At 40.3% G+C, this 16,253-nt stretch overlaps 1 protein-coding gene across 1 annotated transcript; it reads right to left on the reverse strand.

Annotated features, from left to right (window-relative positions):
- Positions 1 to 1,273: 1,273 nt before the first annotated feature.
- On the reverse strand, positions 1,274 to 13,637 carry LOC144700299 (aspartic proteinase 36-like). Its single transcript, XM_078571801.1, has 12 exons — positions 13,195 to 13,637; positions 12,952 to 13,072; positions 7,645 to 8,072; positions 7,379 to 7,535; positions 6,106 to 6,188; positions 5,908 to 6,004; positions 5,705 to 5,777; positions 5,034 to 5,249; positions 2,211 to 2,335; positions 1,966 to 2,067; positions 1,790 to 1,887; positions 1,274 to 1,580 (listed from the first exon to the last, which is right to left on the reverse strand). The coding sequence occupies exons 1-12, from the start codon at positions 13,482 to 13,484 to the stop codon at positions 1,418 to 1,420; spliced, it is 1,953 nt and encodes a 650-aa protein (XP_078427927.1). The 5' UTR covers positions 13,485 to 13,637; the 3' UTR covers positions 1,274 to 1,417.
- Between the last annotated feature and the right edge of the window lie 2,616 nt (positions 13,638 to 16,253).

The following is a 16,253-nucleotide window of genomic DNA, read 5'->3' on the forward strand; positions in this document are numbered from 1 at the left end:
GCTTTGTTGCTAAGTGATCTTCAATGTTATGACCCAATTGTATTGTGTTGGCCTGGGCTGGACGGTGAGACCTTTCAACTTCCAGGCGGTAAATGTGTATTCTGGTGACGGATTTGGGTGTTACAGAGAGGAGATTTATCCTCGGGGTCTGAACTGGGCATAATCCAAACAAGGATAGACACCACCTGTAGTTACTATATTAACTTACACAGTAATAATCAGTGATATTTAACAGATAAAATTAATATAGTTTATGTTTAATACCACCATCAGCTGATTACACCAATTCTAATCAACTTTTGTTCCTTGGAAAGCCTGAGCAAAGAATTTTAGCAAGAATACTTCATCAATTGCACTTCCTAAAGGGTTTTAGTATGTTTAAAAAATGGAAATCTATGGTATGATCTGGACATGAATAAATGGCCAAGAGGGTTCAGGTTGCATTATTCTGTTGAGCGATCACTGATCTGATCTGATCGGCTACTTACACTGATATGATCGGCTAGCCTATCCAACACAAACTGTACCAATCACTGTGATCACTGATCTGATCGCTGCACTCTACTTTGACCTTTTCATTCTACTCGTAGAAATAGCTTTGCCGGCAGAGGTGGATTAGCATTGAAGAAAGCGGAAATATAAGAAACGTCATTACAAGCCAAGATTAGGGTTCAATAAATCCTCTAACAAAGAGTAAATGGTCTGGGCCACATAAGAATGGACCCGACCCATGAGAAATAATTGACCTACTGAGGGGCTACTAAACGGGTACAAACCCAATATGGTTATTTCAACACTCATCATCCTTATTGATCTGATTCAAACCTCACAATTTTAGCACTGCTGAGCTTTCAAAAGTCCTGTTTGAAGTAGTATCTCCACAGGTGCTTTATCGAAACATGATTCTCCTCCAATCAAAGGATTTTAAGTCCAAATAACTCTTGGGATGAAGATGAAATGTTGGTGAAAGCTTTATCGAAACATGATTCTCCTCCAATAAAAGGATTTTAAGCTTTCACCAATGTTTCAGGTTCATCCCAAGAGTTCTTTGGACCTTTTCTTCCACGCATAGTCCATGAACTGCAATCTGGACCATTTACCTGTTCCACTTGGCCAAGTCTAGATTTCGTGAAGGAGGCTGATACAGATTTCTTCTGATGTGTCAGCTGCCATTTTTGTCCGATTCATAGGTAGAAATGTCATTTTTTTGCGAGATGATCTAATAATCAAACAGTGTCGTGAGTGTTTCCATGAAATGTTTAATAAATTCCTCTTTATCGAATAAAATATTTGTTCTTAATTAAAGGGTCATCCCCTGATTTACAAAGAAGTTCAACAGATGGAGCAAAAAATCAGCTTCCTAACACTCCAAAGTTATACATTGTTATGACACTAATCATCGAAGGCCCAAAAAAATTTACAATGGTTGAAGTTCTTGCTCAGGTTGGTCAGGATTCACTGGGGCGTATGCATTTTCCCTTTGTTGATGTCTCCACAAAAGAAACGCTGAAATAAAAGCAACAACAATGATCCCCAGACTGCCTCCTGCGATGGTCAAAAGATGCCGTTTCCACCATGTCCTGAGCCATGCAATGAATGAGGATAAAGAAGCCAAGTCAGATGACCGCTAGATGCCTCAGATTTTTCAGGAATTAGATAGCATTTCTGTATAAAATTGGCTGACAAAACAAGCTCCTTCTATCTATCTCTCAAATCATGGGACCAACATATAAGTCAATATCTTCGTGCTTATTTCAGATGAAATGAGAAACACAAATTTGGAGCATACCTTTCAGATGTTAGCCCCACTTTCCAACTCATTATTTTATAAGGCCCAAAGTTTTCAGGAAGGCGAACACGGTACTCAAGTAATCGAGTAATTATGTCCTGAAACGAGCTTCATGTAAGTCAAATCTCAAAAACATGAACATCTCACTCAGGTCTGAAACTGGAAAAATTACTCACCACTGCAGCATCACGAGAAAAATGACGAGTTGAACCTAATGGAGATATATCCCATTGAATAAATGTGCCTTGCCCTTCACTCTCAATTCTTACAAAATTGACCTGTTTTCAACCACAACAAAAAGATCACGCAAAAGAGAGGTAAAGATGGCTAAGCTTAGAAGTGGCTTGTGGACTCCATCTCAACTTAATGATTCTTTTTTTAATTTATGATTGAATTGAAAAACTTGGCACATTTTACAAACCTGGGACACATTTACTTCCAAGTCACGTGCCATTGCCTCCGAAAGTTCTGGTAGGTGTTTCATCATCTCCGATTTATTTATGTTAACATGCATATCAAACGAGATAATACTAACATTCAAATCCCCTAAAATGAGGCAGAAAAATAGATAAGTTAAAAAAAGCTTCCCTCACCTAGAAACAACAGGAAATTGAAAAAATAAACTATGATTTTTCAAATTGTTATTAAAGCACTGAGATTCAGTCATATTGCTTGGCACTGATTACTGCTTACATCACTCACCATTATTAACAATGACAGTACTCAACGAGAGAAATACTAGAAATGAGACAGGAATTGGTCTCTAATAGATCCAGGCTGTAAAGTTAGAAGACAATCTGAGATCCTGGCAGAGAATTCTGAGGGGAATGCAACTATTAACTGTTGCAACTTTTAACTGTTAATTTATACCTTCTTATCCAATAAAAAGAATTGATGCACGCAAAAGCTTCAAGGGTATGAATTATGTTTACCTGAACGACACAGACTTAAGCATTTGAATAAGCTCGTTCATGATATATTGGGCTACAGTACAGATGTTATCCCAGATACAGCGTAAAAAAAATTGAACCAAATCCAAAAGGCGTGACAAATTATTTCTGCTGCTTCCATTTTCAAGGATAATAAAAAGTTAAGAAGGGTAAATAAGTCTCTGCCTTATCAAACTGATACACGCCGAGGAGAATAACCATATAATTGGTACTCAAGCTTGAAGAGAATTCCAAGGATTGGGGATTGATCAGAAGACCAATCTGATTGGATCAGAGCCCAATCAGATCACGATCAACATCCTATGATTAGACTGATCATCGCGATAAGATGACGAGCAAGCATGATCAATCTTGGACATTGTCATTGAACGGTTCTTTTGATCATGATAATACACGATCAGAAAAAACTCCCCCTTGGTACCATATCTATCCTCCTCACACTGCCATGGTCTATGTTCTTCAGACTGTTACTACTCAGGGATATGGCCGCGGCACAGGATGGGAGCAACCGTGTCATCTATGGCTGCAAATTCCGTGTTATTGGCGGCTACAGCACAGAGTCTCAGTGAAGCTTCTTGTAGAGCTGAGCTTGAGAGCTTTGATCTTGAAAGGTGGTGGTGGAAGATGCTGGCAGAGGAGAAATTGGGGGCAGCAGGAGTTGCTGAGGTTTCCCAGCGGCAATGGTTGGTTGTTCAGGAGTTGCTGGGGTTAGATTGGTCACCGCAACCAATACAAATTATGATCACGAGGATGGATCGGATTGTTATGGGGCCCGATCTGATCAGATCCTCATAATTCCACGATCAGTATACCAAGATGATTCGTGAAAAAAACAGAGTGAATAGGATGAGAAAGAGAGAATCCTCTGGAGAGTATCAAGAAAAAATAGAAGACATTGATGGAGATCCTGGTTGCATTGGCTGATCTCCTCGTCGATGCTTGTTTCTTGGATCTGGTCCCCTTTACATAGTCTTGAACTTCTCACCCAATCTTGACTTTCATTTGAATGTCACATGCCATTTGTGTCCAGTTGGTGTCTCAGATATGTCAGCAACTTAAGACCCAAACATTAACCCAGCTGTAATTCTTCAACCTCTCCAATCCCAAATCAAATCTGGGAAGACATTTCTACAGATGGGGCTCCAACAAAGCTATGATACCAACTGATACAGACCTGGATTTGGTTTGTATCAAGGAAGAGGATAGAGGAGAGGTCTGGCAGAGGAGGCAGTGATGACCCGAGACAAGACACTTACTTATGCATAGAAATATCCTCTTCCTGACTCGAGAGGATCTCATGCTCACACCTCAGCCACACTCATATCTTGAAGACAAATCAATCGTGTCCTTCACATATCAACGCTTTACTCATAGGCCAGCTGCTTTCCCATGTGATTTGAGGCTTCACCTGGGGTTTCATCATATGAGGTGGATGGTGCCTCTTTTTACCCCTAGGACAGTTCCGGGATTGGACCCTATCAACGGGACCATTTAATAACACTGGGTTGTGTCGCTTTAAGTCTCTCGTAATGGGCCTACTGAGGAACGCTGATATCATTTCATGTAAAGCTGATATCATTCTAAGAAATGGTGATATTACACTTTTGACTTTAGGCATTTGTAGCCCAGTTCATGTAAAGCTAATATCTTAGCCAGTCATTCACGTGTCATGTGATGTCGAGGACTTTCTTTCAAACCCTATCCTCTGGTTGGCGGCAACTGAGAAACGCTGAGGCTGCAGCCTGTGACACACTCAGCGAAGTATGACTTTATCTGTTTCTTCACACCTTGCTAATAACTTTCCAGGGTAGGGATAATTCGTTTTAGTCTTGACATTGATAGTAATAGAAATTACGTTGATTACCGATTCCAGGTGATCTTCCTTTTTTTCTTCAAAAAAAATTCAAACTTATAGAAATCACAGCTTGAAATTGTCTTTTCATTACATTTGAATTATTGAAGCTATTTTAATGAAAATCACCTTCTGGGAAAGATACTGATGCCCGAAACATATTATGCTCTTATTCATGAAATTACCAAAATTTAAAAGAACCCCAGCAGTTGTAGGCATTCAAAAGAGTTAACAGGAATCTCATGGCCCGTCACAGATCTTCCTGATGATTCAAGCAAACCAGAGAGGAATATGTCTAGACTGAGAAAGAGACCACAACAGTGTTTATGGTTTGCACCAATAACGGAAAACGTACTTAAATATTCAAATCATAATCAGGATAGCATAACAACGAAAAAAGAAACAAATAGATGTTAAAGTTCTAAGCTGTCGATTATCTGACCTGCCAATAAGTCAGATAGGGCCTTGGGGGGTAATGCAGAAAATGGTGCCTCTGTAGAATTCCCAGTGATAACAGAAGGAGAGGGTGCTGGAGCTAGCAGCGGAGAGTCATTGAAAAGCTGAACGTTCTTTTGCAACGATGAGCAATTGGTCTTCCAAAAGCCAACTCGTTGCTTGGCACGATCATACATTACTAATGTATTGCGTACAATGATCCCTATGCGGTAAAAAATCATAAGTAATGAACTGGAATATGTTAAATCATTTATAATCCCCATTTTACAGAGTAATAGTTATGCATCCGATATAGACAAGAAGTACAGTAGAACACTCAGGAATAATGGAGAAGGAAATCAATACAATAGGAATATAAAAATAAGAAAATAGTTCTACTCATTGGGATCCGCATCAAGTGTAGTCTCTCACATCGAGAATTAGAGTTCCAACAATAATCTTCGAATTAATAATGACCTTTTATGACCCAATAGAAGAGGATAGTTCTGGGTGGAGAAAGCTGGACAAAATGATTGAATAAGCTGTATGGAAAAAGGCACAATAGATAGCATCTGGTTACTTAAACATGACGAAAAAAGGGATACCCCCTAGAAGCATACAATTCAAAAAGGGATATCAAAAACATCATCCAGCCAAAAGCACATTTAAAATTTATACCCCCTAGAAGCGTTGTCTGATCATTTTCATTATTGAATATGCCCAGGCAATAGGCTCCTTTCACCTTCGAATGCTGTACACAGTCCAGGGAAGAAAAAATGTCAGCGGAATAGATGATTGAGACTCTTCTGCGGAACACAAATAGACTTCCTAGAAGCTGGGTAATATATTTCAGCTTTCAGAAATTTGAAACGATGTATTACCTGAAATAGGTAATTTTCAGGAGAAAGCAACAACTTTTGACCATTACCAAATACCATATCAACTTCGGGAAAAGTCTCTGAAAGATGAGAAGCATCGCTGCACACAATTTTCAAATATGTACACTGCTCACTTTTTGACACGAAGAGAAGAATACAATTCATCAATAGTGAACTTGAAAAAGAAAAAAGAAGCTATACCTGCCTGCACCATAAAAACAGATGTCTTTAAAATTCGGATCCGGCCCAGAGATTAATTTGAGAGAGGCAACATGGTTCATTACCTAGAATGCACCAAATTGAGAGAGAAGTCATTATCTCGCAGATACAGTAGCAATAGCAAACCAAATTGCTTCTTGATAGATCTGAATATCTTTGAGGATAAAAAACAATATTTTCTTCTTGGACAAAAGAGGAGAAATTTGTTTATTTCAAATTTTAAATCTGATGGGTGCATTGAACGGACTTCTCTTAATATATGTTATGAGAAGTGATAGGATCCTTAAGAGGATCTTCAACCTATCTAGGGGTAGTTTTGTCATGTTAGCCCATAGGGGTATTTCAGTCATTTGGCGACTATACATTTCCTTTAAATAGGGATGCCCTCCCTTTAGGAGGGCAGCCAAGAAGAAAGAAGAAGTCTCTTGTCTCCCCTCTCCTCCTCACCGCATCTTCAGGCAGCTCGTCCTTGGCCGATCCCTAACCCATCAGTTCGGCCTTCCCCCAACCATTCCCGTTTCTCCTCTCTACCCCGGGAACTTCTACCTTACCTCGTCCTCCAACCTCCTCCCGATACGAACCTAGATCAAGGTTTGTATCAAGAAGTTCCAAAGTCTGAATGTCACTTTGACCTGTAATTATATCACATAATTGTGTGTCATTTGAGTTAACACAAAGAAAACATACATACATCTTGTTTGAATTCCATTAAACATTTATATGAGGTTGAGCTGAATGTCTCTTTTACCAGTAATTGTATCACATCATTGTATGTTATTCGAATTAACACATAGAAAACATAAATACATCTTGTTTGAATTCCATTAAATGTTTAAATGAGGTTGATCTATGTTACAACCATTCCGATTCTCTGTTATGATGAGGATCAGGACCATCATCAAATACAAATACTCAGAAATAATGTTTTCTTTGTCTAGTCCCACTTCCATCACACGGAGCATGGCATGGTCATGACTGTAGATGGAAACATAGCAGATACAGAGGACTTTGTTAAAACTTAGAATTATTTCTCAAAATATAAAGAGAAATTTTGCATAGCTCAAAAACGAAATTTGAGCATAAAAGAATAAGTTCCAATAAAGTAGAGCACTGCATGAATAACAATAAATTTAGGAAACTGCTCCGCTGAAAATAAAAATGGTATGTTTAAAAAAAAATAAAAAATGTAAATTGGTTAAGCATATTCCCTACCATCTTCCTGAATTTTTAGAATAAGTAAGAAATGATGACTTACTGCATCACGTAACGAGGTAAATGCTTCCGTAGGCAAATATGCATAAGTTGTGCCACTATCCAAAACAGTTCCGTGTTTGCCATTAAAGATCCTTGATTTTAAAAGCAGCTTCTTCCCAGCAACACGTATTTCCTTCAGATCTAAGTTATAATATGGGCTACTCCCATTCCAAGGCTTGGGTAAATGAGTGAGATCAACAAAAAGCATTTTTCCTATAACAAAGGAAAATCTTGGTGTATCATTAAAGAAGTGGAATCAAATCATACCTGCGATGAGCGTCTGAGTAAGAAAAGACCATGTCAGGAGGAGGAGAAATTTCGCCGAGAACCATTGCACCTCCACCAACTCCCATCCCACCATAACACAGAGAAAATGAATCGCTGATAACCCCCTTTTTCACGAGCTGATCCACGACACTGAGGGGACCATGGCCTAGCCCCATGATCCCATCAGCATGCTGACTGAACAGATCTCCAGTTTCTGAATTTTCACACCCAAAAACAGCCCGCTGTGGAGCAAGGTTACTCTCATTACCAAATGAGATAACATCTTCACCAAGAACACCACTGCTGGTGCTACGCTCTGCATACTGCCTATCGTAAGTACACTGGTTCTTTTCTTCATCGCAGGAACATTCAGCATTACATTTGAGAGGCTCATACGTGCTCGACTCATCAGGCTGGAACCTTGGGTCCTATGAAAAAATAATGAGATTTCATTAGGTGAATGAAGTAAAAGAGAGAAACCAGTTTACGTGGCCCACAACTTTAAATGGTAAGTTAATTTATATTGTCTAGTATCCGCGTGGGTAATTTCACAAGTGGGCCTCAGCCCAATTATGTTTAAATGTGCCGAAGCCCCTTCTTATTGGTCCTCCAATTGTACTCCAAGACAAAGAATGAACCATGAAAAGTATCTTTGGATACAATCGCAGCCGGGGATTGTATCGAGATGAGGGAGTTGACCCTAGAGGGATGGACGATGAGGAGGGAGTGAGGGTGGTGGAGCGGTGTTGTGGGCGTCGCCGGAGGAGAAATGACCCGATGGAGTGGGAGTGGACGCTGTCGAGGGAGATAACAGCTACCAAAGGGAAATACTAGAATGTAACTTCAACTCATGTTCTCCTTGTAGGAGGGCAGGTTAATTTGATAAGACCGTTTGCTGTAGAAGAAGTGAAAGAAACCATAAAAGGACTGAACGGAGAAGGCGCTCCGGGCTCTGATGGACTTTCAGTGTTTTTCTTCAATGAGTTTTGGGAGATGGTTGAAGCAGAAGTTATGTGCACATTGGTGGAATTTCAGCAGGGTAACTTAGGCTTAGAGCTCTTAAACAAGTCATGCCTCTTTTTTGTACCGAAATGCCAAAAGGCTATTAGAATTGGTGATTTCAGGCTCACATCGTTGTCTAACTCCATCTACCTCATGTCGAAGCAGAAGTACCAGCTAACAAACTCAAGCGGGTGACGGCCAATTTTGTTGGACCCTTACAACATGAGTTTGGAGATCATAGCAGTAGTGGACTAGTGATACGAACCTTGCGCTAGGTTCGGATCTGAAGGGGAAGAGGACGAGGCGAGGCTGGAGATTCCCCAGGTAGAGAGGTGAAACGGGAAGGGTAGGAGAGGAGGCCAAGCAGAGGAGATAGGGATCTGCCGGGGACGAGCCGCCTGAAGATGCGGTGATGCAGAGACGATCGTGAGGACGGGGATTGTGGTGGGAGACGGAGCGTGGATATAGAAGAGACGAGAGAGAAAGGAAACCAACTATTACTTAAGCTCAAACATTCAGTCTGCCCTCCTCAAAGGAGGGCTGTGTTATTTAAAGGCAACACAGAGAAAAAGGAAGCGTAGCAGCATGACGATAATGCCCCCGACGCATCCGGGGAAACCTATCAACTAGCAGTAGTGGTCAAAAGCTGATCAACATCACAGTAGTGGAGGGGCAAATGATAGCGGGGTGGTGAAGAGAGGGGAAGAAAGGCTTCATGTGGTAAGTTGAGTTTGGAAAGGCATATGACTCTCTCGACTACGACTTCTTGTGGGCCTCGATGAGGAAGAGAGACCTCCCAATAGAATGGGAGAGGAGATGCATGATACCCACTTTTTTCTGGTGTTGATGAATGGCAAACTATAGAGTGGATGGATACACCCCCAAAGAGGAGTTGGGCAGGGATGCCCCTTGGGACTCTTATTATTTGTCTTAGCAGTGGACGCCCTGGCCACCTGTAGCGTCACCTTTAGTGATACATTGAAGACCTTTCAGTCAGAGAGCTTCCAAACAGGCATTCCATTACTTTAGTGTGCATACGATACCATCTTCATTATTGAAGGCTGAAGCTCAAAAACTTTCAACGTCATTAGACCTCTTTGCAGACTTCTCGGGATTGCAGATCAATCGAACCAAATCCACTCTTTTCAGGTTTGGCCTTTCGCAGGAGGAAGAAGTTCAATGCTTTGAGGCTTTGGGGATGTCCATAGATTCCCTACTTGTAACTTCAATACTTTATTTCCTCGTTCATACAGGAGGAAAATTCCCACTAATCCTCACTTCCTGTCCCTACCGGAGGAGGGTATTCTCTGGCCTGATGTGTCATACCCCCCCATATCCATGGTATCAGTGGTACGGGCAGAAAAGGCTGCACCATGATGCATACTAATAGGATCCTTGGTAGGATCCTCAACCTACCTCGAGGGTAGTTTCGTCGTGTTAGCCCACAGGGGCGTTTCAGTCATTTGGCTATTGTGTATTTCCTCTAAATAGGAATCCCCTCTCAAAGGGAGAAAGCCAAGAAAAATGAAGTAAGGTCTCTTGTCTCACCTCTCCACATCTAGGTTCTCTCCCTGTCCCTCGACAATCCCCATCCCTCATGATCGACTACATCTCCCAGCATTTTCAGGCGGCTCGTCCTTGGCTGATCCCTACCCCTCTGCTCGGCCTCCTCTCCAATCCTTTCCGTTTCGCCTCTCTACCTCAGGAACTTCTACCTCGCCTCGCCCTCTAGTCTCCTCCCAATACGAATCTAAATAGAGGTTCCTATCACATACCTGGAAGGTACCCTCAGGACCTTGAATCCCTGGCATCTGGTATCCTTCGATTTTCTCCACCGCGAATTCCACCCCAGGGTCCTCAGTTACCAATGCCATCGAAAATTGAAGGCAATCTGAAGAGAGATTGGTAATCAATAGACAGTGGAGAATCCCCATCAAAGCAGAGGATCTATATCCTCAAGTAGAAGCTATTAACATGTTTTATGGGCCTCCTTCCAGAGAACCAAAATCTTTGGCATTCAATTCTCCTACGAGAGAATCTCTCAGATTTGGAGAAAGCCATTGCATTAGTTGTTGTCCGCAAGAAGAGAGCCAACTTTAACTTGTCAAAATGCATCTAAGACCAACACAACACCATTCTCTGGATGGACTATTACCTAACTATTGTTAAAAGAGATGACATGTTGAGGAAAACAGTTGGAAACTTGCCTATAAGAACAAGAACTCCAGGAAGATGTATGATGCGACGGCACAGAATAAAGAGGTTGGGGAGTATTGATACAAGTCGCTTCTTCTCCAAAAAATATCAAAGAAAGAAGCGAAGGACCGCAGTGTGAGTTCACGTGCGAACGAAAGCCTCTCACGTGCAGGGGAGCTTAAGTAGCAGTAGCAGGAACCCCACGAGGCGGTCGGCGTTTTTGGGCAGAGTCAGTTGCAACTACAACTGGAGGCTGGAAGCGGGATCAGGCCTGCGACCAGAGGGAGCGACCCTTGCAGAGTCCACTTTTCGTTCTTTCTTTTCCTTTACTTGTTCTTCATCCTCCTTCCCTTCCCTTCCCTCTTCTCCATCCTAGCGAATGAACCGTGAACCACAGTTATTTCCCTTTTTCTTCTGAAGTACATTGGTCGTTTTCTTGACCGGAAGTTCCTCTCTTCTCTCCCCGTCAACTGACGACTGAAGGCCATATCAAAGACTTGTGATATGGCTTAGGGGTATTGAGGAAATCTGGGGAGATTAAAGGAAGATGTGAACCGGATCAGAAGACATCTGAGCTCTACATCCATGGCATAATTAAGAGAGGATTATGGCCAATAGGGTCAATGATACTGTGGCCACCAACCATAAGACCCCAAGTAATCGTCGATTTGTAACTTATTCATCTGTCACAGCATTTGGTGGCAGAATCTTATATTAACAGACATTGGAGATGTCAGATTCAGTAACCAGGGATCTATCAGTGTGGTTTTGTACGCACCTGAGGGAACACCTCATTTCCTTTTTTAGGTTGGTCAGTGGTATAAGCTGGAGATTTCTTCTTGATAAAATGGATGTTCTCTGTATGACTAGGTATCCGTGTAGAAGAACATATCCGTTAAGTGGGAGGTGGTTTGTGTCTCCCCTAGAGCCATTTAGCAATGTGCCTCCACTCGGTCAGGCTCTCTTCAACAGTTCTGGAGAAAATCTAGCAGTTGCATAACCACCTAAGGCATCCATCTCTCTTCTAGACAAAGACTTGTTTCACACGCACATGTAGTGGGTTTGATATTCTTAACTTGTCATCCAAGGCATGTCAATTGACCAAGTATAGATGCTCTACTTCAGTTGATACCAGAGAAGAGGAATGACAGACTAGTGCCCGATTATCACTGACAAGCAGAGAATGTATGCCACGGTGCTAGCCCAGATGTAGATGGTTTTTACTGTTTGTGGCGGCATTTCTTGTGATCTAAGGTGAAAATTTCTCAAATAATTGTTCTGTACCGTTCCATGATCAGGAATCAACTATGTATGCAGATCAAGAGACTCAGGTCAGACAATGCAGGGAAATACATAAATATCGCCGTCAACACCAACTTTTCCAATAAAGGTATTGCACACAAGTTGTCAATACAACCAAAAAAAAATGTTTGGAAGACAGGAGAATTGGCCACACTCTAGCTTATCCACAGAACATTAGCATTGCATGTAGATATGCCAAGATACTACGGGGAGGACACTGTCGTAACAGCTGTACATCTTACTAATAGGACATGTCCCGAGGCAATTAGCTATCAGACCTTTCTGGTCTTTATAATGCTGCATCCAACAATCATAATTAAAATGGAGTTAACGGTCAGACCCAAAGCTGCTTTCAATGTGCAGTCGAAATTGAAGGGGACAACGACTACAAAAAAACTATAATAATTGAGAGTCATCCAATGGTTTTTTTCCTAGTATGCATCGTACAAATCCCCACTGAAAGCGTATCGAGCAGGTAATTTAGCGCTGCAAACGTTTACCGAATTTCTCAACCTTAAAGAAATGTATATCTCTTGTACTGCCCCCAGTCGACAGTAGCAGGCAAACAAAAAGTTTATGTTCCCTAATCTTCGTCGTCGCAGGCGATAACGAATAGTTGGACACTAATGCGAGAAGAGATTTCTAAGCCTGCGTGAGCGAGAAGAAAATTGTAAAAGTCTCAACCAAGGGAAACTGCTGTTCTTGCGATTACAACGTAATTCTTCCTTTTTTTACCCGTTTCAACGAAGATACTCAATTTTTAAAAAAACGTCAGGGTTCGGCCTTACAAGAAAAGGCCGATTATACCTGATGGAGGCCACAATGCTGGCAAGTAGAACACGGAACATACGTCACGGTGCTTCCCGAGTCCACAATGAGCGCAAACTCTTGGGGCGGTGTCCCGATCATGAGCCTCGTAGTGTAATACCTTCGAGAGTAAATCCGATCCGAAATAAGCGGAAGAAAAAAAAAACATAGATCTGCCCGTGCAGGAACAGAGGACTGACAAACATGAGTCCAATTTCCATTGACAAGGGGACAACGACGCACCCGCGGGTGAGGAGATCGTCGTAAAGCCTCATACGGGCGGATTGTTTATGGTCGCCGGCTCCCTGTAGCAGCCGCAGCCGTCGCCGTGCGCCGCGATCCGCCTGTATGGCTTCGATTCGAGAAGAATTGGCCTCCCGGAAGTCCAGCGGGAGGATCATGCCCGTCTTTAAGCCGAGATCGGGAGCGGCGGGAGAGCCCAGATGCCCGGAGACGCCCAGTTCTCTTGGGAGGAAGAACAAGATGAAGAAGAGGAGGGCTCCGGCGCCCGGAGGTCCCGGCGGCAGACCCATGACCGCTGCCGAAGTTGACTTTTGCCTCCTCCCCGCCCGCGATTAGTCCATACAAGCGGGGCAATCAGAAATCCAGAGGCTCTTCCTCGGAATATACACGTATATATGCAACGCCCATATTCAGTCTGATCGGCGGATGCAGAAGATGAAGTCACAAAAAAAAGAACCTCCCTTTGACTTGGCTTCCATTTAGTCATCTATATAGGCTTTGAATAAGGATTTTGAGTTACATCTTGTTGAAGACTTCCCTGTGTCTAGAAAAAAATATATCATTTTCGTCTTCTTCAGAGTGCTGTCATTTGATGGATCTGGAATATCCTTGGGTATGAAATTGATGCCTCACATGGAAACATTTGCACTTGGCATTTATTTTAATTATTTAGTAGCTTTTTTCTATTATTTTTTTTGTGAATATCACGTTAAGAGGGGGGCATATGCATATCCTTTGAATTTGAATCCATATTAAGGAACTAGTACAAACAGGCTCAGGAACTTGACTCCTTTGAGGAGGTTATAAAGTCATGCAAGTCAAATTTGATTACAAGATCATTAGTAAAATGTGTTCTTTAGAATCCAATGAGAACACTAGTCAGGGACAAGAGAATGACTACAAAAACGATGGAACAATACTAAAGAAATTAAATTTGGCTTAAATTACAAATTTTATTATATCTTATTTTTGTATATTATAGAAATAGATATGGCTCAAGTTTGAATTGAATTTTAAAAATTGGAACGTTTTGAAGAAATTTGAACTACAAAGACAAAATCAAGGTGCCTAAGGTGGTTAAGAATAATTTAGAACAATGAACTTAAAGGACTATAAACTACGTGATAAATTAGTTGAAATGGAGATATATTTTAAGATTTATTTTTCTGAGAGGCTGATTTTGAATCTAATATTAGTATTTAAAATTAATGGGGGCATGACTAAGCAAGTTTTTGGACTGAGGAATACACATATATTAGATGAGAGCTGAGATACAACAAGAACAATAATATAGAATCAATGCTGAATAAGAAAGTATGATTGAAAAATAATTAGATTGAGATTCAATTCAGACCAATAAAAAATAAATAATTAGAAGATTTGGTCAGATTACTTTTGAAATCAAATCATGTATAAAGGAATTGAGTTTCAACATTAACCAGACTAGGAAAACATCATTAGTTTAATTATTATATAGAATTTAACCAAGGATAAGAAGGACATCAAAGAGGAGAGGAGAATCCAGAACAAAACTTTGTGGCTTGAAGAAATGAGAGGTCTCAAGTATACGACGCGATATACATGATTTTCTTACATATGTGGAGGCATAGGTGGCAGATGATAGGATATGAAGTTAAATTGGTGAAAAAGGTGAAAATCACATATAAGTTTTGATTTCTTACTCTCGTTCATAGAGCCAAGGCCTTGGTGGTGGAGACTATAATTAAGGGTGTAGTGAGAGGGCAGTGACAAAGGCAAATTTGGTGTATAGTTTTTATATTGTTTAAATTTTAATTTTATTTGATCAGATAAAATTTTTATTCACTTATATCACTCTGATATGTCTATTGGTGAGTGATGTATGTAATAACTGAGTTAACAACAGGGGGAATAAGATGATAATACTGCTAGTAATGTAATAAAATGGGATAAGCTAGATAGAGGTTAATGAGAGTGATAGTCTTATGATATTAAGTGGGAAAGAAGAATCAAGATGTACAATATTAATGGGAGTTAAGATAAAAGATAAGTAATACAAATTATCATTTAAAGGGACATATTACTTCAATGTTTTTTAAGGTAGGGGAGAAAGATAATTGTTGTGATAAGAATTTATTAAAGTATTATGGATTGAAATGAATATATATAGTGTGTGTTAAGGATACATTTTGTTTTAATTGATATAAAAGAAAATAAATTAGAGATGGAGATTTTATTTTTATTTATTTTAAGTAGTTGGTAAGAATTAGATGTTATAAGAGAGTTGGTTACATTATTCCAAAGTACGTCAAGATTTATAAAGTTAACTTTTAAGAAGATATTTTAATTTTTAACAAGATGTAGAGAAATTAGGAAGGCTAAAGGTTTAAGTATTTATATTAGTAGAACGTACAGGGAAGTAGATTAGTTACAGAAAGTTGGTGCAGATAGATTGATATAGTTAAGATGTTATTTTAGTGTTTTTTATGTAAAAAATAAAATTAGTCTAAGTAAAAAGGATAGAATTTCATATGTGCCACACGTGTTTAATAAAATGCCTCTAAGAAGCTATTCAACAGAATTTAAGTCAAAGTTTAATTTCACACTCGAATCAAAATTTAACTTCAATTCATATTTTTTCCATGTCATGAATGTTGTGATTAAATGCCAGCCATGGACCCTCCTTAAATGGTGCTACTTGTGCCACGTCATCCACCATCCTCATTACCAAACCACCTCTTTATTTTCCATCGGCATGGACCTCGCCACCCCAATCCAAAACTGCAATCAAATCACAACCTTCAACAGAAAGTATAATATCAAGGTATTACGTTTTTAATCTCCCCATCTGATCTTCCATGTGAAGATCAAACAATCATGATTATATCATTTTAGAAAAAAAATTCCCATTACTTTGTGGGCTTTGGGCCAAGTCGCCTCAAAACCTAAACATTTTTATATCTTTCGTTAAGGTTGCGGTCTGCTGGGCTGTGATCCATTTCTTGATCTTCAAAATCCCATCTTGTTTATGGCCAAAAAATCTGTTAATCCCATATTAGAAAGAAATTTTCATGTCCACT

The sequence above is a fragment of the Wolffia australiana genome, chromosome 2 (assembly GCF_029677425.1).
Source record: "Wolffia australiana isolate 7733 chromosome 2, ASM2967742v1".
Classification (NCBI taxonomy): domain Eukaryota; kingdom Viridiplantae; phylum Streptophyta; class Magnoliopsida; order Alismatales; family Araceae; genus Wolffia; species Wolffia australiana.